Here is a 24,795-nt window from a genome sequence, read left to right as displayed (position 1 = left end):
GGTAGGCGGGGGAAGGTGGGTGGCGGGGAGAACAAGACTGACCACTTTGGGGGGGGGGGGAGGGCGGAAGTAGCGGTGAGTCACAAGTTTCTGGTGAGCGTAATAATAGGGGCTCGTCTTCTGACGATAAGAAGGTCGAACATTGAAAGAGCGCTGCTGTGGTGCTGCGGTATTACCCCAATGGCTTCAGCAAAGACGAGAAATGTATCCAATACGGTGACAAGAGAAGGGTGATTTCACGAGAGATTGACACAGATTGAAAATTTTATATTTTAAATTTCATTGCTTTTAATATAATTTGTGCACACACCATCCAGTAGCCTGAGAGTGAACTTCATTTGTTTTATTAACTGCATAGTGTAGGAAGAAAAAATATTGAACACACTTTGTAGGAAGAGACCGCCTTCATCCTTCTTTATTTTCAAAACATAACGATGATATGAAAAACAAATATTGGCTTGAGGAAGACAATTTTTTCTAGTTAATTTAGGCATGACAAAGAGCGAAGGAGCATTGCTTGAAACTTGTATGCTGAAGCAAAGTGTTTTTTTAATCTCTGAACAGGATACATTTTTTTTTTCAAAGTTGCTTGCTTTGAGAATTTTTTTCCTCCTAAGCTAAATAACCAAGTGTCTTGTAATTTGATTGCCTATTATAACCTAATATTCACGATATTGCCTGTTTATAAATTGCCTCAAACTTTCAAACTCGTCGCCAGTAAAGCTAATTGGAAAATCAATATTTATGAAACCCCATTTTAATTTTTCTTACAACTTCGTAAAACGTTCCTCATAGATAACAGAAAAATATTCAAAAACGTGTTGCATTATTTTATTTGCAGAGACAATATTACAGATGGAAGTTTCAGCTTTTTGATCACGCACTTAGGCGTTAAATGCATGTGAAAACTGACAACAAAAGCGGCCTTGAGCCTCTGAGTCGTTTCAACAGGGCCATACTTACAGAGAAAAAGCAAAATAGCACACTGAGGAATAAATTTCTGTAAAGGGACATTTCTGGTGGGCTTCGCTCAGCTTTAATGTCGGAGGATCAACACATAATGACAAACTCGAAGGCTGTCCGTACATATTTGCAGACAACGCGATGTATTAAAAAGCTCTAACACCAGCATAGGTGCACGAAAGGTAGTACACGAGCACTTGGAATGACCCCTCCCGATTCCTTCTTAAGCTCAGGAATGCATTGAACACTAGCCATGGTATGCTCAATACTGCTGCAACTATTGAGATGACTTACAGCAGTGCTTGACAGTAAGAAAATGCAACCATAGTTTGTATCGTTAAGTGAGGTTGACAAACTTCACCGAAAACAGCTGTCTGCAACACGTGGCAAAAATATGCAATAAAACAATCCTAAAGTAACGAATAGTGTGGGTATTCCCCATTCGCATTGACCATTTTCACATTCTTCAGCCATATTATCTTCTACAACATCATTTCAGATGCCGACTTAATCACTCCCAAGCTTGTCGCTCTTAGGTGGGAGAGTGAGATTTCGTGCTTCGCTAGGCTTTACTAAATGACGCTCCATTAAAATTAGATTTCTTGGTGTTTCCTATAGTTGAAATGCTATAATATCATACATTGCCTACAAGAGGGGACGCGCATGAAATTGTTGAGCAGACGACCAGGGAAGGAAATGCTAAACCGCGTTCAGATAAAGGAAGTGGCAGCAGCGTTACTAAATCTCAATATTCCTTATGCTTCGGTGGTTCCTCTCGCGAGCCTATTCTCAGTAAAGCGTTCTGAACCAAAACGTTAAAAGCACATAACTGTAATAGCTGCCTCATGTAACCGAGGTGAGCAACTGAGGTGCAAAAAACTTCTGGGTCTCAAGCCTCGTCTTGAAACAGCAAATTCAGGTATTTCAGAAGGGCGCGCTAAAAACGCTCATTCCTATTCACCGAATCTGCTTTTCCTTCGTAAATATGGTCCTGTTCAAAAGACCCAGAAGCTCAATGCAACTTTTTAGCGCGATTTTTCATGCATTATCACCTCAGTGCATGCTCGTAAAGCTGAAACATCCTTTTCTAAAATGCCAGCTGAAAATAAAATAACGCAGTATAATTTTAAATATTCCTTTTTTATAGTCTGTGAGGAACGTTTTATAAGAATTTATGCGAAATTGAAGCGAGGGTTTTTAAATACTGATTTTTCAATAAGCTTTACTGTCGACAAATTTGAGAGTTTAAGGCCATATATAAAAATGTGTGTTTGAGGTATAACCAATGTACTGACAGAAAATATTGCTACCATTATGTTTAATAAATCACCAGGGTATAAAACACTAGCTGATTCAGCCTAGGGGAAAAATGTCAAATCAAGAATTTTTTTTAAATGTCACCTGTTAAAATATTTTTCCGAAACACTTTGCTTCAGCATACAAGCTTCTAACAATGCTGCTACACTATTCATTTGGCATACATTTACTAGAAAAATCGTTTTCACGAACCTAATAATTGTGTTTTTATATCGTCGTTAACGTTTGAAAATGGCAAGAGACGAAATTGGTCCCTCTGTACAAAATAAGTTTTCTTGTTTTTCTCCTAAGCTATGCAGTTAACAAAAAACGAGGTGAACTTTCGGGCTACTGGATGGTATGTGCACAAGATATAAAATAAACAATTAAATGTAAGATATCAACTTTTCCCCAGGCATGCTAGTGTGCTGTCGTTCGAAAGTCGGTAAAAGCGAGCCTCGCGCACGTTTCTTTCCATTCGGTGCGGTATAAAAAATATGCGAGCTTGAATAAAAGTAATGTCAGGCTCGCCTTCAATGATATTTGCTTCCTCGAGCTCCCGTAGAGGGGCGAATGGGTTGTTGTCTGGCAGCAGCAGTACTGATGAAGGAATGGTAGCGGCGGCCGAATCGTTCGTGGAAGTCGCCGGTGTCAGTCAGTCATTTCACCTGAAGCTTGTAGGTTCATATTCTCAGGGATTGACCCATCGGTTGAGGCCGTGAAAGCTCTTAACCTTGATGGCAGTCATATTAGCAGCAATGGCCACCAGCAGCTATAGCCGAGTCCTGGTGCCGCCAACGAGCCTTTCAGTATCAGCTGCAGCCAGTATATAACGAGTGAACAAGCGCCTAGCCCAGCAACAATTGCGGTGGTGGCTTGACAGCGAAGCACTGGCCAAGTGTCCATATCGTCAGAGCGCACTCTAAACACGCCCGCTCCTATCAGACACTGGCCATAGAATTCTACCAACAAGTTAAAGGCGCCGTCAGCAGTACCCTTTAGAAAATGCGCAACTTCGTGAGGCTCCAACATGTTTTCGTGAGCTTCACGGCATGGTGTGAAAACAGTCTCATTGTAACTGATCTATGATTCCATGGAAGTTTGTACGACAAGGGACCACTCATTCTTCGCAGCTTGACGACCACCAAAGGCATTCCCGAAAAACTCGTGGATCTTTTTCTTGAAATAGGCCCAGCTCGTATGTTCATGTTCATGGTTTTTGAACCAGACACGAGGGATTCGGTCGAGATAAAAGATGACGTTCGCGAGCATAAGGGTGGAATCCTGCCTGTAAGTGGCGCTGACGCGTTTGTAGAGGCGTAGCCGTTTGTCCACATCAGAACTCTCGCAGCCTGATATAATGCCAGTATATTTGACGGTGAGAAGCGTCGCAAAAGTTGTTGTGGATAGTGGGTTGGCAGGCAGGGCAGCAGGTTTGTGACCGAAGAAGTACAGTTCAGAGAGGCCATGTAGAAAGCCGCGAGTGAGCGCCCACTACAAAGCTCCATGACGAAAACGGGGATCTGATCCACGAAAAGTGTTACGAGCAAGACGAACTCAGCAGACGGAGACTGGAGGGAATAAATGTATTTGTAACTGGTTAGTCGAGCTCAGCTGCCCAACGAAGTGTTCGTACACATCTGTCCGCTGTTCTCGTCTTCGTCGTGTGGATTACTGTGCCAATCGTTCTCAGCAATATTATCACTAGATGGAGGTAGAGGGTTTCATATAGTTGACGGATGGACAAACAGACGGGCAGGCACGGGTGGGCCGACAGACAAACAGACAGACAGACAGACACGTCAGCTACAACAAGCCGCATGCTTGTTACGTCAGCTACAACTACAATGGCGATAATGGAGCTTTCTTCAGTTCAGCATTGGAAATCTTGTGGTCTCATTGACTGAAAGTTAGGTGTAAGACTATAGCTCCAATCCAAGAAGCAAACGACGTCGCATACACCATGGCGAAATGGTGGTCGCTTGTGGACAGACAGACAGACAGACAGACAGAAAGTCTGACTGACGGGCGAATGGATGGAGGGGTAGACCAAAGGATGTTTCACCCCACTCATCATCATTATCTCCTTGAATATGAGGTGAATTCTTCTCTCTGTTCCCTACCTGTCTAGGTGTAGGTTAATTTTCATATTTTCATGTGCCTATTTCATTTCATCTATACTTCTTTCTCAATGACACTGTTTTGTCCTTTTAATTTTTCTCGTTCTATTGGGGTTGTGGTTGTGCTTTATTATCTGCCCTCCTCCTTTCCTTAGGCGTCAGCCTTTTGCCTCTCTCTTTTTGGCTTTCCGATCTCATTGCTGTCAGACACTAAACAAAGCATTGTGCTCAGCTGCTAGCGTGTGTGGATAGCCGAAACGTTATAACTCTCGCCTTGAGATCGGAGTTCTTGGCCTATGATCTAGCCTTGGCTGGAAAGTTCATGCTCCTAGAACTTTTCTCTTTCTTTTTCTTTCGACTTCTTTCTTCTTAGCTCTCACATATTTTATTCGTTATTGTTTCCTTTTTGTATTTCCTATCTGGCCAATAAGGTCGATTGCATTTCACAATAGGCTAATTGGCACCCGTGTTTTAGGGTTGAAGCAGACGACAAAGAGCCCCAAGAGAACAGGATGTTCGGGGTCGATAATGAGAATTCGCATACTACACGGCGAAACAAAAAAGACTGAGAATTTCTGCTATTCAGAATCCATCTATTCTTTGTGTTTTCGGAGCATCGCTGAGAGTGAACCGGAATATCATTAAGAGCACTACGATGCTAACCCAATACAAGGCTTGTGGAATTATTATGGCCGCGTGCCGTATCGGTAACCATTGGCGGCTGTAGAACGCCGCATGGCGGAAAAATAAATAAAGCACACTCATGAACAGTTTCCCAACAACGGATTGGTACTATTGCACCGGAAAAGCCCGATTTACGCCGATGCGCTTTCATAATAACGAATAGTGGTCTTCTTACCTGGTAACGCACCATTATATTTGCGGATGAATGACGCAGCTCACATGAGCAATTTTAAAATTGCATTTGAAATCACTAAATGATTGGTGGCTCAATTACGCACTAATTATAATAAAAATATGGCTGATCCCTCTGCCATCGGGATCGGTATGACACAGACGAGTAACAGTAATAGTATTTGCCAGTGTTTGACGTTTCGAAATCATGATTTGGCAGTGAAAAACACCGCAGGAGAGCTCCCCGGAGATTGTGATCATCTGGTTATTTTTAACATGTACTGACTAAGCACAGTACCCAGGCTTCTGCAATTAAGACAATAAACGTCTCCTCACAAGAGTGAATTTTTTGTTACAGCACATTGATATTTATTCACACCTAAATAGTCTCTTGGTATTTTGTATATTCTGACGCCTAGTGACACATCTCTGTCCGGACCACTAATAATCATGATCATAATTTAACTCTTGCTGCAGCCGAAGTTATTAGAGGGGTCGTGACACCCAGTCTTCACTCGTAGTCGTTCATGTGGGTTAATGCAGCGACGTTCACAAACAAGCAGGCGCATTTTTGGCCCAATTTCATGAAAACTTCGTGAAGAGAATTTCTATAAAAACGCGGTGGATCTGAGAATTTGACAACACTGGTGCACTCGCGAGCCTTGGTGTAACAAGCCGCTCGCTTTGCGAGCATCTCCAATCATTTTGTTTTGCGCTCAGCAACAAGTACAATAGAGCTATTAGTATTTTCTTGAGTTCAGCATTGGAAATCTTGTGATCATAGTGACTGAAAGTTAGGTGGAAGACCACAGCTCCACTCCAAGAAGCACAGAACGTCACATACGTCATGGCGAAATGGCAGTCACTGGTGATTTGCAGAGTTTATGGAAGGTGACATCTAGGGTTTATTGTTCAATAAACTAGCTTTTCAATGTTCCAGTTTGCGTACAGGTACGCGGGCAGAAGACCATATATTTAAAATTTTCTAGAAAAGCCGCAACTTAGTGGATGATCTTGTCATAGCCAATTTAAAGTATACCTGGACACCACGTACGGTAGATATTAAACAAGGATGCCCTCAAGAAGAACATAATGAGCAGAGGTATTTGATAATAACTCCTACAAAGCTTTGTGAAACACCAAAATAAGCACGAGAAATGCTGTCTATACTTGATTACTATGTGGGGTTCAATGTCCCGAAACCACCATACGATTATGAGAGACGCCATAGTGGAGGGCTCAGCGAACATCGACCACCTGGGGTTCTTTAAATCGCACCTAAATCTGAGCAAATGAATCTGCAGCATTTTCGTCTCTATCCAAAATGCAGCCGGCCCAGGTGGGATTTGATAACACGACCTGTGGGTCAGCGGCCGAGTACCTTAGTCACTAGACCACCGTAGCGGGTGCCTTTCCCCTCTAGCGGGGCCATGATTTCTCTCAGAGCGCAAGAAACGCGGTGCGGCAGTCAGTCATATAGGAGGGACTTATTAGGGGCGCTGAACCTTAAGATCAATCCTTGTCCATTCGCGTTGGCGTTCGCCATAGTGAAGCACGATGACGTTGGTGATGATGACATTGAATAACTGTCGCAGTTCTGACCAAACATGTTTTCTCCGCTATCACGGCACAGCCGATTCAAGGTATCCACTATACGTTACGACGATAGCGATAACAATACGCCCATGATAACGGAGAACAAGCAGCTTCGAGACCACAGATATTCTTTCTGCTATCTTGGCATACCGAATTCATGGTACCCATTGCACATCATGAAGATGAGGCTGATGACGGGGAATATCATGGACAACGACTGGTCTATACAGTATATGACGTCTTGACATGCTCTACCATGCATTTCGTATGACTGCAAACAAACAACCACCAGCAGGGACACGTGCACAGATCTCACATTTAAAGAATTCAGGCTTGATCTGATAGCGAAATGCAGTAATAGTAAAGCTGAAACGAAATTCATAACAGAACACACCACACGTTTCATCACTAATAAACATTGTATATATCTGTACACAGCTTTTTCACTAACTAAGAAGGGCAACTGACCAATGCCACGCACGATTTGTCGTAACTTCGAACAATACCACTGTTTCACCCGTTCATCCTCCTTCTCTTCAAAAGTATGTGACAAGTTTTTTTTCTAAACAGATACGCCCGATATGAGCTAAGCTAGTGCTAAATCCAATAATGCATGAGACGTTAAGTGTCTGTCAAATTACAATATTTTTATTTGAAAGTCACTGAATCAAAGCAGTAGCACCTTGTCCCAGCCAATCGCCAACGCCCCGCATTACTTTATGACTTCATATAGCATGACCTTTACAACCAAGAACACTGCATCGGGAAAGTGCGATATATAACCTATGTGTCTCTGTTTTTCCCTATTGTGTCTGAGAGTTGCACAGGGAGCTAAATGCCTGCCAGACATCGCCAATGGTAGAGACAAGGCTAATTCAATTCTCGTCAATACAGCCTCCACGTGAAGTTCTTTCTGAATTGATGGTGTTGGTTTTGTTGATGTAATTCTGTGACGTAACTACGTCATCAAAGGATGGGTGAGCTTCGGTATAAAACAATTAAACGGTTATGTCAAAGTAAGTTCACCAGGGCTAGTCTTTATGAGAATCTGGCAAACAAAGTATTGCGATAACTCTTAGTAGCCAAGCAAAAACTGGCGCAGCCAAGTAGAAGGGGTGCGAAACCTGAGTGAGCATGGAGCTAACAGCGTTAACCTTATTCTTTTACTCCTCCTCACTCTCGCTTCCCCTACCCACCATTTTCTATTCCACACTGCATTGAGCTATGCTGTAGTACCTAATGCGCACCTGCATTCACTCCTCCCCATCACCACTATCCTCACCTTGCCAGACCATAGCTAACTTTATACTATAACAAGTTGCTGTACTATATACACGAAGTATCGTTCGCTCGTGCCTTTTTAGGCAAACTTGCTCACTCTCAGTGAAAGGGGAGAAAAGTGTTACATTAACTCATGTTTTCAATGTTTCAATTTTAGAACTGTTCTACAGGTTTTCCCGCTCAATTTGATTCAACCGCCAGCCAAAATGATCTAAGTGCCAGTCAATTCATTTCAGCCACCACTCAAATTAGCCCAAGCGCCAGTCATTTTACTTTATGTGCCACTAAAATTCATGCAACCGCCAGATGATTTAATCCACACGCCAGCAAATTTATTCCCCACCACATCGGGGCTTCAAAGTGACTCAAAATTTTTAAGAATGCGTGGAGTGAATAGCTTTCAAGTAAATATAAAAGATAACTTTATCAGGATGTGCAGAAAAATTGAATGTGTCACAAATAATGTTTCTCTCGGTGCATTTCTTTTGTTATAAGTTCTTCGAGTTGTTTTCTTGAATTGTAAAATGTAATATACATGCATATGTGTATCCACTCTTGCCAAAAAGTTCGCATAAAAGGTGGCAGTATTGAATAAATTATTAGCAAAATAATAAATATAATGAACTTGCAACAGCCATTGAAGCGCTGGCAATGAGCCGGTCTAAGAACTGGCTAACCTCTCTGTTTTTCTGCTTAATCTTTTCTGCTCATTGGGTACTACTCGTTTTCGGTAGTCATGTCCATTCTTACGTTTTTCAGCACCTGGTAAAGTTGGGGAAGGTACTTTCTGCGCACCTAATGACTGGAATTTAGCGGTAGGAGAAATTCGCGTTGCGCTCGCACTGTGAAAGTTGCACGGCCCACGTTCACAAACTTCTGTGGCGTTGTGAATCTGGGATTTACAGCAGATGCCGGCTGTACGCTAGAGAGGGTCCAGAGTGCACGGAGTTCTGCTGCTTAGGTGACAGCGAGATTAAGAGAGAGAGAGAGAGAGAGAGAGAGAGAGAGAGAGAGATAGAGGAAAGACAGGGAGGTTAACCAAGCTTGGCTCGGTTGGTTACCCTACACTTGGGGTGGGGGAAAAGGAGAATAATAGAACGGAAAGAGATAGAAAAGAAGAGGAGTAAGAAAGAGAAGCATGAATAGTCAGCTCGAGACTACACAGCACGGTCTCGCAAAGTTGTTTAATAAGCGGTCGTGAAGTCTGGAGGTCCTTAAAAAGCACAAGAGGGCTTTCGTGGCTTTGCGCGTATGGGAAACCATCGATTAAGTCTTTATGCTGTACTATGTATGGCTATGCTTGCTTATTTTTCAATCTCTTTTTGTGTGTGTTTGTTATTCTATTTGAATGGGTGTATTTCTTTTTTTTCTCTTTTATGCCTTTCTTGCTTTTTTATTTTGCTTTTTTGTACTCGCTCACTTGCACATAAGGTTAATTGCATTTCGCACGAGACGATTCAGCACACCTGCTGTGGCAATGAGGCAGAAAACACAGAAGGGAGCACATGGTGGTTGATGACCACGACAGCTTTCATGTAACTGAACGAAGCATAATTAAAATATTTACATCTCCCCTATAAAAACCTTCTTAGAGAAACGTGCCTGTGAACGCCTTCCGCCAAGCACTACACATTAGTACTAAGGAATACACTGCTTCACTATTGATTAATTATGCGTTTCTATCAAGCTATACCAGTGATTTAAAGACCAGTTTACCACAATTATTTTTGAAAAGTTCGCTACAGTGTAATCATAATGCTCGCTGTTTTTTTTGCCATCACCGTGAAAAAACAGTCATTTTGAACACCACGCATAATTATTCTCTGGATCCCACCAGAATACTTCAAATGTGTGTTCTTCCAACAGGGTTCTCTGACTGCTTCATAATTCACACTGCCTCACATAAGCTGCAGTAGGTGTTGCCCCACAACTGTTGCATAATAATTAGAGGGCGTTTCAATGCTTGTTCACAAGATATACAATTTTCATTAAAAATACATACTTGTCCCACGGTCCGCTTCTCTGAAAAGGACAAGAGAAAACGAGAAACTACAAATGTTACCATCATGAATACTTGTTGCATACAGTCAATCAGTGTTCACAAATTTTGCAAAAGAGAACTTGATTGCCCACAGCATAGTAGCATTAGATTAACCGCACGATACACATAGCGCAGCATACATTGCCTTGCACAGAAAGGTCATAATCGAGCACCTATTCCTGATCGGAGGCACGAATCAGTCTAAATCTGGAAACTTTTCGGTAAAGAAAAAGCACTGGGGCTTTTATGGCTGAGGTACACTTTCGTCAGGATGTAAGTGTGAGGTGGTTCTTCTGAATAGATATAGGCATAGGAGAACGTTGCCTTGGGGACAGCAATGTTCCGAATGAGAATGACGAGTTTGCTTAATGTCTCTTTTCCTTTGTCAAAACAACACACGAAAACACACAACAAAGATGCTATACAGAAATGTAACGCGATATCACACAGAAAAAACCTCAAAAAGCAACACATATGCTGAGTCCTGCAACGACAGCCTCTCATTGGAGACCCTCACGAAAATCCTATATATGGACTTATGTAAAATCCCCATATATGGCTACATTCGGAATTTGGCACATAAGGCTTTATATGGAATCCCCATGTGTGGGCCCCGTATAATCTGATATGCCCAATTCCTGATGTAGCCACATATGGGCCTTATATACCCATATATGGGTGTTGCTGCAAAGGCTATATATGGCCATATTCCATATAAGGCTATATATAGAAGCATTATATAAGGTCATATGGATAGTTTATTATGTGGCCTTATACAGATACCTTTAAACATAGCTATTCAGATGATTCATCTATATTAGTTTAGCTTGTGTCGCCGGCAAAAATTATAGCTGCTCAAATCATTCTTCATCTAGAAATATAGCTTTTTGTTGAAAGGTCTGCATGCAGTCACCATCGTCTCCAAAACAAACGCAGTACATACACCCTGAACATTCTTGTTCAATTTTGTTATCCTTAGTATATCTCGAGTTATTCTCAATAACTAATTGCTAAAAATATAACTTGGCATTATATTGAAAGTTTGTGGTGGGCACATGTCAGTGTTAGTCCACTTTCCCTGAAAAAATACATTCTTTGTGCCTAAATTAATTGCTTATTTGTTGACACTTTTTTATTTATCAGTTTATTTCATTACTCACAGCACCAATTAGCATTACTGGGGGAGCGTTTACGAAAAGTAGAATACAAAAGATACACAGTCAGCCGAACAAATAATCAAAGTCACCTCAATCACAATCTGAAACACAAATACATGTATAAATAAAAAAATGTCACACACCAAAAATGCAACACACGAATTCTAACATGGAATAAAACAAATAATTCGACGTAGTGGAGGCAATGCTGAAAGGCAGATGGTTTCATTCTCTGATTTCTTTAGTGAAAAATATTTCGAAATATGTCGGTCTTTCTTCCAATTTTTCTTATCTGAAACCTATGGTGAATATGGTCTGGGACATAATACGGTGCAAGTAAATATTCTGCTTTATCGATTCCGACTTGAAAGTATTAAATAGCATAAAAGAACTGCATTTGAGTATCATGAAGGGTTTTTTCACTGTGTGTTTATTTAAAACTTTTCTGGCGTGTCAATGGAGTGTCTATAGTGAGCAAAACGAAATATTGACTTGCTGTTGACCGTATGTACTGCGTGTGCATAAAATAACCTAATTGAGTTTATAATCAACTTTTAAAGAGTTCGATCTAAAGCGATTGGTATGCAAGCTTGTCATGTACAACTATTGTGACTAGGAATGGCCTATAGCGCGACTGCTGAAACTGGTGTCTATAGATCTGAGTGCGCGTGGGAACGGAGGCTTTTAGCGATATTTCTTGCCAACGGGACACTAAAAAATATATTTTCTAAACGTAACCCACTTTCCGTTCGGCTGAAAATGCATCATTAACATAACAGCGGTGAAGAGCCCGTTCAGCAGAAATTCCGGCGTAGGCATCGGTGGCTCTCAGTGAAAAATCGTCTTGTCCATGACCAAAAATTGAGAGAATGCAAATAAAACAAGTATTATAAATTTTCCGGTTTGAGTGATGATCGAAATCATGCAGGCCATTTGCAGGGCAAGCAAGTGCGCTACCACACAGCTATGTGCATCTGCTTGGAAATAAAGCATGAATAACTTCCTCTGGTTGAAAATGTAAGCAATATAACTCTCATGCTTAACCAATTCACGCATCCTGTATACATGTTTCACAGCACAATATTTATTATCGCAGCAATATTGCAAGATACAAGCGTGCATTGTCATCGGGCATCACAACACGTTATTACCAACATGACTTCGCGGTCTAAAGACAGCCAACCATTACAAAAGGCACACTCGTTACGGCGCGTATTCCCTCACGACTGCGTAGTGGGTGCATAAAGTTAAAAACCATTTTACACACATAATAATGAGAAGCACGGTCTGCTGGGCGAGTTGGTAAATCATCTTAACTGAGTTACTCGAAAAAAATTTGAAGTGCAAAAGGAAGACACCTGTACACAGCGCACACTAACTGAAACTTTATTGGAGAAAACAGACATATGTATGCGGTTACGAGAACACGTGAGGTGGAAAAATATGATTGCATGAGCAGACATCTAATCATTTTTTTAACCGTGTGGACATCATCATGTGGTGTACAGCACAGCGCTGTCATGCGGGAAGTATTATTTAGGATTCAGTTATAAAATTGTGGATCACAAAGCTTCTCTAAAGGAACAACCACTCTCAAACCGATCATCACACTGTAGAGAGTGCAGCTGCGAGCCCTTGCTCGATGATACGGTAGTTAAAGCTCGATTCAGGGACACGGTAGCGCGTGAAATCTAAGAGGCGTATTTCATAAACAAAGCTGGTGATTCATGTGTCACCTAACTTTTGGTTATGTTGCATGCCGCTGAGGTAGCGTTTCTGGAAACGCATCATTAATACAATCTGCCTGCTCATCTAATCATTTTTTCATCGCACATGATCTGGTAACCTCATGCATATGTCTGTTTTCTCCAACAAAGTTTCAGTTGTCAGTGTGCGCTGTGTCCAGACATCTTCCTTTTGTATTTCAATTTTTTCGCGCAACTCAGTAATACCATAACATTGCTCGTGCTTTAAACTATGCTTTTCCTTTTTTACACAAAATGCAGCCATGTGCGAAATCTTCATTGATGCACTTTCAACATTCTCTATTAAACAGTACTATTCCACAATAAAAATTGTTTAAGTAGCATCATACAATAAAAAGTACATACTGAGTGATTGAATTACGCACAAAAAAAACGGGATATTGCTACCGCGTTCAACTCTGAAAAGGGGAGCCTAATGGTTCCCCAGTTTTTTCACACAGTAGCAAGCCCTTATGCACCATACCAGTTTATTTCTTGCCTTGCGTAAAACTACTTACAGTGTTGACAGATTAAGACGTGACATCCCATTATTTTCTGTAACTATGTATATGTGCAGTTCCTCAAAATAACCACGCGATCTTGCGACATCAGTAACGATAATGCTGCCTGTGATGTACGCGTTCCAGTCAAATTTACACTTGTACCAACCGAATGGCAGATGGTGAAAACTAAATTATTGGCTATTTTTAAGTTTTTCCGTTTCGATCTGTGAGCATCGCACCCTGATTTGAAGAACCAAACTAGCGAAAGAATTTTCACTGCGTGTCCTTATCAAAACACACGTTAATATAAAAACAAGGGAAACGTAGACGAAGAAAGACAAATTCAAACGCAAGACAAATTCAAACGCGGGCTCATAAATCTCATGACACCCTTGTAGTTGGAAATATGCAACTGTTCTTTATTTTCAATTGCACAAGTTGTAATTTATCCTTGGTAATTCTTCAAGCGTTAAAATGAGCAAAATACAAGACAAGTATGTTTACATCTCTATATTTATGAAAAGTACTATAGCACGAAATCCACATTTTCCTGGTGTAGAGTTTTCGAATAAATATAGCACTGTCTGGAAGAAATAAAATAAGAAAGTGTTGTGGTATCGCTGAAACAAAACAGCCTAATGACGTAATCACAATTAGTATGAGGTTACCAACTCAGCAAGCATGCAATGCGCTATGTTTTCTTAGTTATCATAATATTTATGAACAACGTGTGAAGGTAATGAAAATGATGAACTTGCCTTAACCTTTAACATAGACTTGTCTTTCAAGGAGCCTGTTAATCCTGACAAACTATTCACACCTTAGAGTCACCACGTCTATTCGTACTGCTTTTGGGATAATTTTTGAAACAACGCTTGCCCGCAAGCATGGGTGTCCATTTTTTTTCGCATGAGAAGTTGACGATCGCCAATCCAGCGGCGTACACACGCACACGCACACAAAAACACTTCCACGTCCGTCCACAATTTCACCACGTAGAGCGAAGTAGATTCCTGAGAGCTGCGTCATTATCTTGTGTAAATTAGAGCAGTAGTTGAACACGAAATAAGAGCAAGAGGAATGAAAAGTGACAAACTCGATCAGCATGCAGCCAAGGCTCCGGTGAGCAAAAAAGCAACAAGGCGCGGATGAATACAGTGCATGGAGGCTTGACAATGAACATTACAATGAACATTACACTACTCCTTGAGACCAATGATTTACGAACTTTACACCAGAACTAAGTTTTTCTGAGCTTATTGGCGAACGACGTTTCATTTTTTTAACAGTTATTCACGCAATATTCTTACCATACGAATGAATGTTTGCGCAAACTATTTTCTTCGTCGTTACTTCAATTGGGCCGCGGCACTCTCTTTCCTGCTGCGTCGACAGACTGGTGTAGGCCACGGCAGGGCTGCACGGCGCCTACGTGCGCCTTTTCGAACAACGTTCTCCGAATTTTCTACCCCTCCGACGGGCGCTCTTTTTTGTATTTTTTACTATGCGCACCCCTTGCGAACTTTCCAACAGCTGCAGTGCAGTCAGGCGAGCTTTTTGGGACAATGGACCTCCTTTTCCTCCCGCGGGCCCAGAAAGCTGCCCAAAGAGCCCAAAGAAGCTGGCAGGTACAAGCAACGGTCGATTTTCTCTGGATTACTTACGCGGAGTTTGAAAATTATTACAGCCGAGAAGAGCAGAATATTTCACCCTGAACTAGCTTGTAAAGAAGTAACAGCTCAGCGCAATTTTGTCGGCTGTTAGGTGATGGCAAATGTAATATTCTAGCACTGTTAAAAAGATTCTAGTTTTATAAAACGATGGAGATAAATGCTTATGAAGTTTTTCTGGACTCACTCAGTGGCGCTACTGCTGGATTTAGCAAGGACATTCCAAATCAGATAAGCTTATGTACTCAAGTTCAGCACAACAAATTGTGGTGTACAACTTGTAGAAATTTGTAGGAGAACCGGATTCTCGAGAGATGTTGTGCCAACAGGGAGAGAACAAAGGCCTTGCATGGCAGCACATTTAATGCAAGTAGAAAAATTCAGCATGCTATAAAAAAGAACACCGAGATAACTGATCTCATATAACTTACATAACGACACAGTATTGACAGCATATGAAATTAAAACGTTGGACGTTTTGCGAGATACAACAACAACAATAATAACAATAATAATAACAACAACAATAATAATAGTAATAATAATAACAAGTTATAATATGAATAATAATAATAATAATAATAATAATACACATATCATTCTGACATGGCCGAAAATATCTGGCCACATTGAATGAAATGCTTGTTTCCGGGTGCCCATGAATCTCTATACGTGAGTGTGCTATTGCGCAGTTTGGTGGGTATGTACCGGCATACATATCTTATAGGTAAATGCACCACAGTATTGGTGTTGAAAGGATATGTTCGCAAGCAGTTTTAATCATTACACGGCTGCACGGCAAGGGGCTGTTCACATATTGTATAGTTTGGTTTAGGCATCACGCCAGCCCGCAAAAATGTGTCATACCAATTGTATTCGCAAGGCAATGTTTAAACTAATTCTGATGATGGCACGTGCGCATTAATGACCTCGACCAAGTAATTACACACCCACACAAAATATAAATTTTGTGAATTCAGCAGCCTACGTTAAATTTTGCTATAAAGCTTCAGCATTTCAATACATGATCCATTAAAAGTGTATTACGTGTGAGTCAGTTGCACCTTTCTTAAAGTACATGTGTATGACGTGAGATTTATTTTACGCTTGCAAACATTACACAAAATAATTGTTTACTAGTGCAATCATAAAATGTTCAATAAATTTACTATGTGCACAGCCAAGAACATTACATGTAGGCAAAGGAAACGCAAGATGTATTTTTGCAATAAATTAGTACAACTTCCATCTTGAATGTAATCATAATAGTGTCTGCAAGTTGCATTCACTAAGTTCTTTTTTTGTTTTTGAAAATACTCCCTTAAACATTGCACTGCGCATGCAATTATGGTAAATAGCAGCTGAAAGCAATCGCAGATGAGGGGTCGACAGGATTATTTGATATCTTGCTATATAAGGGAGTATAGAGCCATCAAAACCTTCAAATAATCATCAGTTTTGTCCACCGATGTGGAAGCTAAAAATGCGATGAAGTTACTATTTTTTGCTTGTTTTTACAGAATAATATATAGGATTGCTCTATAATATTAGTGAGGTTCAGGAGCTTCAATACGTTTTGTGACCTGACACGATTCCTTCCTCGTAAAACATATCTGCTCTCGTATACATTATTTATGTCGTATTAATTGCAGCTTATTGTTTCAAACCTAAATGTCATGAAAAATTTACAACCTAAATTACTAAAATGCATGCATAGTTGCAACTATCACGTACACAATGCTGACCAGAACTTTTGGTTTTCTTGGATGGCAGAAACAACATATATCATTACTACCCTTATTGTTGTAGAAAATAAGCAGGTCAGCATTGTGTAAAAATTCTTATATATTACAATCCGCACAAAAGTGTGATCATGGAGCTAAATATATACGTGGTTAAATACATATAAGGGAGCACTTCTACAAATAAGGATCCACTTGATATGTTAAATATGGTGTGGCCGTGCATTATCAAGGCCGGATTTGACTCCTTATATGGGCCATACGTGTCATATGTGGCTGTATATAACCCCATACTTGAACCGACTCCGCCAGATATACACCCATATATGGTAAATGGAAGCCACTTATGATGACATATATGCTTATAAGTGGCCACATAGGCTGACATATATGCTTATATGTGGCCACATATAACCTATAAAAGGGTCATGTATGGCATTCTCTTAAGGGGAGCGCTAAGAGCTTATGCGGGGCTTGTCTATTTAGGGGTGTAACGCATAAATGTCTGCACCACAAGCATTCCGAGAAGAGCAGGACGACGCTCAGGATTATGCACTGAAGGAGCAGGCAGGTGTCGAATGCAGGGCCTATGAAGTAGGGCAGTCTTCTCGGACGTGCAGAAGAGGAACCACAACGAAGCACTCGGGCCTGCGTTCAACATTGGACATTGTGCCTGCGGTAGATACCACTGGCTGCGTGAATAATTGAAGAGTTAGGTCGAGCAAAGCAGGTCGCTCCCACTCTTGACCGTTGCTAGGCACTCGGGGCAAACCACCTTGCTTTAGGAGATGCAGCGAGCGCTGGAAGCGATCGGACTCGTCTGCACCAACCTCCGGTGGTTTCCAATGTTTCAGTAGGAAGACGGCCCCATAGCTGAAGATTTCTTGTACGAATAGTTTCACCAAGTCATACTGGTCCCGGAGATACAACATTCCGATGGGTATTGGTCACCATTTTCAAGTAAGCGTTTCATGTATTCAGGCGCGCCAGCAAGCGCCGGTACTGCATGCCTAGGCCTAGGGACGCTACACCAGATGCCACGGTCGCTACCACCGGCAGGTGTCGCTATCTCTCTCGAGGAATGGTCAGACGATTCCTGGGCACCAACTCAAGGTTTCCGAGCCCAGGCGAAACGTCACCAGGCACAGAAGCAACAAGACCAAATGAACAACGCGCAAGCAAGCAAAGCCCCCCGAACTCTACTAACCCTTCGGCCGCCACCGGAACTGAAACGCCAATCCTTGAAAAGAATGTCGTCGCACACGTACTACATTGTGGGACGTCCCAAGACACCCGTTGACGCCATGCATACATCACCCGGAGACTCGAAGAGAGCACTGCTTAAACTGGCAACTCTGTGTAACCTGGACATCGCCAAGCGTTACCAAGTACACATACACCGAACGAAAACCATTTTCACCGTTAGTGTGGCTATGACTGAGCAAGCAAACGCGTACCAATATATCACGTCAATCCTTCTCTGAGAAGACTGGCAGATTGAGCTATACATGTATGTCCCGCGTCCTGATTATGCGATACGAGGCATCTCTTTCTACGCCCACACGATCCCCACCGATGATAAGACGCTGAAGGACCTTCAAGACATCAGGTCTGACTACACAAAAATGAGGGGCAGACGCATGGCGAAAACAAAGAATTTACTCATAACGCTGATCGAAGGCCACCAACTTAGATGGCTTGTAGGCCATAGAGTTCTCATCCGAGTATACCCTTTCTATCCCATTTAGACGCTTGCTTCAACTGCCAGAAAACCGGGAACTGCTCTGATGTGTGCCTTCAACCTAAACACCGACGCTGCCCACGTTGTGAAGACCACAAGCCACTGCCACAAGGAACGCCATCAACATGCCGAGCATAATGTATCGCCTGTCAACGACGAGACTTAGCGTACAACTCCAAATACCAGTACCACTTCGCCAAAACGCCTCAACCACTTAATGCAGCATAAGAAGAAAAGACGCTTCAAACCGAGTCACCAGCGACGCAGCCAACCTCAAATCATGATAGGCCACCTGACTTGGACGAAATTAACTACCCCAGTATAGAGACATAACGAACACCGACGAAACAGGACAGCCGATCGAAGTCACGGTCTCGTCAGGGTCAAGCAACCTCCCACTCAAGGTTGCAATCAAGAACCCGATTATCATGTCACATCCCACATGTGGATTTATCAAAAGCATCACCAAGCAACGCTAGTGTGGCATGGGCGCAAAGTGCAATGTCTCCGCTTCCATCATTTCCCCCGCAGCCATCGAAATTGTGCGCCTCGACGCATGACCCGCTCGTCAAGGAACTTGTGCAGACAATCAATGCGTTGAAATCCCAAATGGCGATGCAACAAGGTCAGATCCAAATGCTGCTTGTGCAGAACTGCTCCCTAGAAAGAATATGGGCAAATACCCATAGAAAGAATATGGGCATAATTCAACTCCACTGCCCCAACCAGCCGCAGCAGCCAAACGTAAAGCAATGACTTCGACGAAAACGCTACAATATACGATGGCGAAATACGACGGCGAGAAATATTCAAACTGTCAACATCCGTTGCCGAAGCCTTCCGCACGACTGTTCATACCACGGTCACAGAAGTGATTGGCACCGCCGTAACAGAAGCCTTCGCAAATGTAAACTCACGCCTAACGAACATAAATACACAATTCTCAAACATGCAAACCACCTTAAACAACACCGTTGCCCGATTAGAAGCACTCAGAACTGACGCAGACACAATTTTTGCAGTAATCGAACAAAGCATGGCCAGAGCACCAGCTATCATACGCAAACGAGTGTCCTCTCACTCATCCACTCAGCACAGCGAACCCACGACGCCCTCAAGTAATGTTCCAGCTGATGTCATGGCCAGCACGCACTTGACTATTTAGCAGTGGAACTGCAGGCGCTTCCGTGAAAAGGAAGCCCACCCACAGCTACTCGTATAATAAACACAACTACCCCATCGCCAACCGCCTCTAGACGTCATCTTACTACATAAAACAACAGCTGCTCTCTTACTGCCTGATTACATCGCTTTCTAACAATTCACCGACCTGCACGGTTACGAAGCCCCAAATACGAGCACGCTCGTCCACAAGAGCCTCGTGGCAAAACAATACGAATTGGAATTCTCGGACATTCCACACACTGTAGGGGAAGTACTTCCACAAAAAAGCTCGCTTCCATCAGTCTGTCCTTAACGTATAGTGCGCAGCTTGGAAACGCGACGACGACTTCAACCTGTTCTTGCAGAAAACCACAAGGCTATCTCAAGGTGTCTTACTGCTTATACTGGGAGATTCCAACTCCAGGCACCCTGACTGGGGCTACATTCAGGCGAACAAACTAGGCAAGAAGCTATGGCAACTAAGTTAGGACCTCCGTCTCATTCTACTGAATGACCTGCAGCAGTCACCAGCCCGCACTCTATGAGCTTCGTTCGAATAAATGCTGGAACAGTGTGCGTACAGACACGCATACGTTTAGCAGCAACATTGTTCAATGCGACCATAAGACGCTGTGTCTCGCGGACAAGAGATAGGGCATTTAAGCTGACATTCAACCACAAAGATATGCTCAAGGTGACTTGATGGCCTTCTGTATACAGAACAGTTATGTTCTAGACATCTGAGATTGCTTCCACAACGGCAATTGAATGGTTGGGAAGGAGTCAGATATTGCCTCCGAGATGGCGCATGGACAGATTGTTCTGTGGCCATCCCAATCGCATAAAGATAGCCTAATTTCAGAGGTGGCTGCGGCGCGTTCCTCCTCCGCACCACGGCGCTCGCCACCGAAGGTCACAACGGCTGCCGTGCCGATGACGTTGCTTGCATGAGGAGGGTACAAAATGGTTCAGCACTTTCATACAGCTTCCCAATGATTTCAAAATTTCATGTCAAGGTGCACGAGAGGCAACGTACATGCTTAGGCAAGGGAACACCAGCATATGGAAAGACTTGTGATATAGCAACTGATTTTTTCTAAACTCCGCGAAGTATTCACATTTGCAACACTAGCAGTCATGATACAAGCATCGTAATACAGCTGCAAGAATGTTTCCTTTACTGTTCAGGACTATGTCACTGAGGCTAAAAAAATCTCTAGCTCAATTCAGTGCGCATTACATATTTTATTACTGGAGATTGACCCTTCAAATGAGCAATGCTTCGCAATTATTAACTTGAGAACCTATGAATAGTACAACACATAATTTTGGAATAAGTTCATCTTCTTTTCGAACGCTTCCCTCCCATGAGTATGTGCCGAGTGATGAAGTGAAAAAAAGTAACAACTGAGCCGACAAAAACCAGCACTCGAAAAAAGTCTCGCCTGGCAACATATGATTTTTCTAATTTTAAGTACGCTTGGAAATATCCACGGAGCTCCTTCAGAACACATCAACTACGACACTATGATGCTGAGTCCCACTATTGGATTTTTACCTACACGTGTGTGGTCTGCAAAGCCTCCGTTGTGCCTCCACTGCAACCAGACTGAATCTCCGCATCGTTTTCTGTTAGCATGCACGTTATTCACAAATCCTAGGAAAAGACAGATAGAAGGACTTCTCGGCACGTTGGCTTTAGTTTATCCCTTTCGGTGGCCACTTTCATTCGAACAACGGGAAATGGCTTTAGCCACAGGAACGTTTGCTAAGCCGGATGCGATTTTCTAAGGTTCAGCCGCTTACCCACATGTTGCGGGATCAATTCCCGGCTGCAGTGACTGCATTTTCGATAAAGGCTAAAGTGCTGTAGGCCCTTGTGCTCAGATTTGGGTGCACGTTAAAGAGCCCCAGGTGGTCGAAATTTCTGAAGCCTCCTGGCACGGCGTTTCTCATAATCAGGTGGTGGCTTTAGGACGTTAAACCTTACATATAAATCAGTGAATTTCAAAGGGGAACAAATCAATTGGAATGTTGAGATTAGGCCTGAATTCACTTTATTCCAACCCGTATTAGTTTGTTGGGTTTCCTTTTTTTTCTTCATTTAATATATTTTTTATTTTATGTTGACGAATCTGTTCTTTTTTGTGAAAGCATTCCTATCGAAACGTATTCGGCTGTTAAAACAAATTCACTTAAATGAGGACGTAGCGTCCTTCGGGTCTGGCCCGAAGGCTGCATTTGCATAGCGCACAAGATTTGGCACTCACATGCGACGTTTCCAAGTTACAAGTATATTTATTCAGACTATTTTACGTGTGTAGTGGTCCTCTTGTTGTCCTTTTGTCATTGTTCTGAACTCATGCTATAACAATTGTCATGACCTACCAACTAGCCCAAACCACCATGCTTCTCCACCTTGCCTTTCCAACTACTTCCTCCAGGGCCGAAGCAGCAGACAGGCACGATAGTTGACGCAGTCACCATACGTCTAGACAGAACGTCTCTGGTGCTTCGAGGGCACAGCGTTGGTTTCCCGCATGATTTATTTATTCATTTGTAGTCGCTGATTGCCATTGTGAGCTTTGCGGTGTTCAGAAGATACGTTCAGCATTCTAAACACGAACATTGAGATCTTTAGCTTTTACTGAAAAAAATGCAACGTGCGTTCAAAATTTGGCCTGCTTGACATACAACACAGGCCGTTATGTAGCAGTCACAAGTCAGTTGCTGGCTTTTTGAGAATGTCTTCCTAGATAAATATTCAGTTTTCTTGATAAGTAAATTTGTATTGCATGTGCGACCCCTCAGAAACAGCGGAGGGTAAAATAAAGATAAATTATTTTGCCCCGACGAGGTTATAAAGAAAAATGACGTTTCGTGTGCTGTCTCAACTCCACTCGCAAATGAACGTGTCATTCAGGCTCACCATTTTGCTACTTTCTGGACATATCAGAGCAAGCTCAGCGCTGTGGCGGCGAATGTCTGAAGAAGAGTACAGACGAAAAGCTATACAAATCGGAACACTCTCCATGGCGTAGAGAGACACAGGCCCGGGGTGGGGAGTCACCCTAACACTTTTTCCCATCACTTGCGAGTGTGCAAATCACGGCGACACAAATGGCACAAGGGACGAATGGGAGGCGCTGCTGTCTAGCCCAGCCTTGGAGGATCAGCTGCCACTAATTCACAAAGCTGAACAGATGGCTCGTGCCAGTGGGGCAACTGGAATGGGGGCACCACCCCGCCGGAAAGACTACATCATTTTCCTTGTACATTCCCTACAGGGTACGGGCGCTTTACCTATAGCCTATCTGGTTTATGTGTATGTGACAGGTTCCTTAAATAATGCCGGTTGGGCTAGCTATGAAATGTTATTCTTCGACAGGAAAAGGAGGTGAGCGTTTTATTCGCATAAAATATATACATATATGCCCAAAAAATAAACACGAAAAGGGGATTGCATGAATCACATAAAAATAAACGAACAAGCACTGTCAGTTCTCGTTAACGAGGGGAAACCTCTACGAGTCTAAACGGTCCTTCGAGTGAAAGTTCTTGTGTTGGGGTCTGAACTCGAGAGGAGACAGACACGGCTCACCAGCGACTCACGCCATTTATTAATTCAGTGAGGAAGCCGCCATTGTGGCAGTGCACAAGCTTGTGCCCGTAGCCCGACGGCTCGCTCTCGCTCCCGGTAGACGATGTCACCTGCGGCGCTGTCTTCTGTTCGAACACCAGAAGAAGGCCGTGTTAGCAACTCACCAGTAGCCTCGGTGGTGTTTCAATGGTCACCAGGACAACGTGATTGTCGTCGTCGGCTAGGTGGAGGCCTTGATGCCTCGGTACCTGCACCCGATGAGTTCGCACGCCGCGCCCAAGCCACGTTCCTTCAAGCACCAGCTCAATTCTCCCTCTTCCCTCTTCTGCGATGCCGTGGCTCTGCATTTTTTCTGGGATTTTCTTGAGGTTTTTCTTCTTCTCAATCGCCAGTGTTCACCTCACTGGCGCAGGTAACATATATTCAGTAGCCGGTCTTGCCGCGCCAAGTTTGAAAATCACTTGACTTACGCACTTCACTGACAAAAGCATATATATCGTTTTGTAGAACTACTACTTGCTAGTAACAATATATATTTCGACATTGTGCCACCAGCACATCAGGAAAATTAGGACAACGAAAAAAGGGACAATCACACAGGCGTTTTCTCTGTCATTGACTCATGGATTAAATGTAGGTGAACGGCCAAAGCATGCGGCAATATTTCGGCCATATTACTTTTGACGCTACTACAGCAACATGACTTGGGCATGGAGTTTATATTTTTTCTATAGAGTCAACAAACCTGAGGGACCGCCTGTAGACTGTGTGTGCTCCCCGAGTGTGCTCGTGATTGTGTGTACCTTCTCATCTTTCTGCAACCTCTTTTCTCCCCTTTATCCCTTCCCCAGTGCAGGGTAGCAAACCGGATGTGCGTCTGGTTAACCTCCCTGCCTTTCCTTGCATCTTTATTTCTCTCTCTCTCTCTCTTCTATAGAGCGTAACCATGCTTGGGGTGAACACCTCATGATTATCTGTACGATAAAAATCGCAAAACTATGTTTGACAATAGGAAGACATTTGATTCGTCGACTAAAATTAGCCGAGTTTCTACCCATAGACGCTTTAAGAAAGAAATAATGCTGAAACACTCTTGTCTTTCTTGAATTGGGGTATTTAACGCCGAAGTGAAACGAAATGTGGGGAGAAGAAAAGTGGTACAACCGTATGCGAACTGTTACGCCCTTACACTGGTTATGAAAATTAACTTTTTGCCAAGTTTTCTTTCAGCACCGAAAAAAGGCTTCTCTACTGTGCATTCAGAAGATCCGGGCGCTGATTATTTCTCGCTCGCAATAAAGAAACAGCAATGTGCATACC

At 42.7% G+C, this 24,795-nt stretch overlaps 1 protein-coding gene across 1 annotated transcript in view; it reads right to left on the bottom strand.

Moving 5' to 3' along the window:
* The window catches only part of LOC142767803 (uncharacterized), a 150,033-nt gene that overhangs the window by 32,629 nt on the left and 92,609 nt on the right, over window positions 1-24,795 (bottom strand). Inside the window, exon 7 of the mRNA XM_075870044.1 lies at window positions 10,114-10,133. Coding sequence (XP_075726159.1) covers window positions 10,114-10,133 — 20 coding nt within the window. The remainder of the gene's footprint in view (window positions 1-10,113; window positions 10,134-24,795) is intronic.

Source organism: Rhipicephalus microplus, chromosome 7 (assembly GCF_043290135.1).
Source record: "Rhipicephalus microplus isolate Deutch F79 chromosome 7, USDA_Rmic, whole genome shotgun sequence".
Taxonomy (NCBI): Eukaryota; Metazoa; Arthropoda; class Arachnida; order Ixodida; family Ixodidae; genus Rhipicephalus; species Rhipicephalus microplus.
This window is presented reverse-complemented; position numbering and strand designations above follow the sequence as displayed.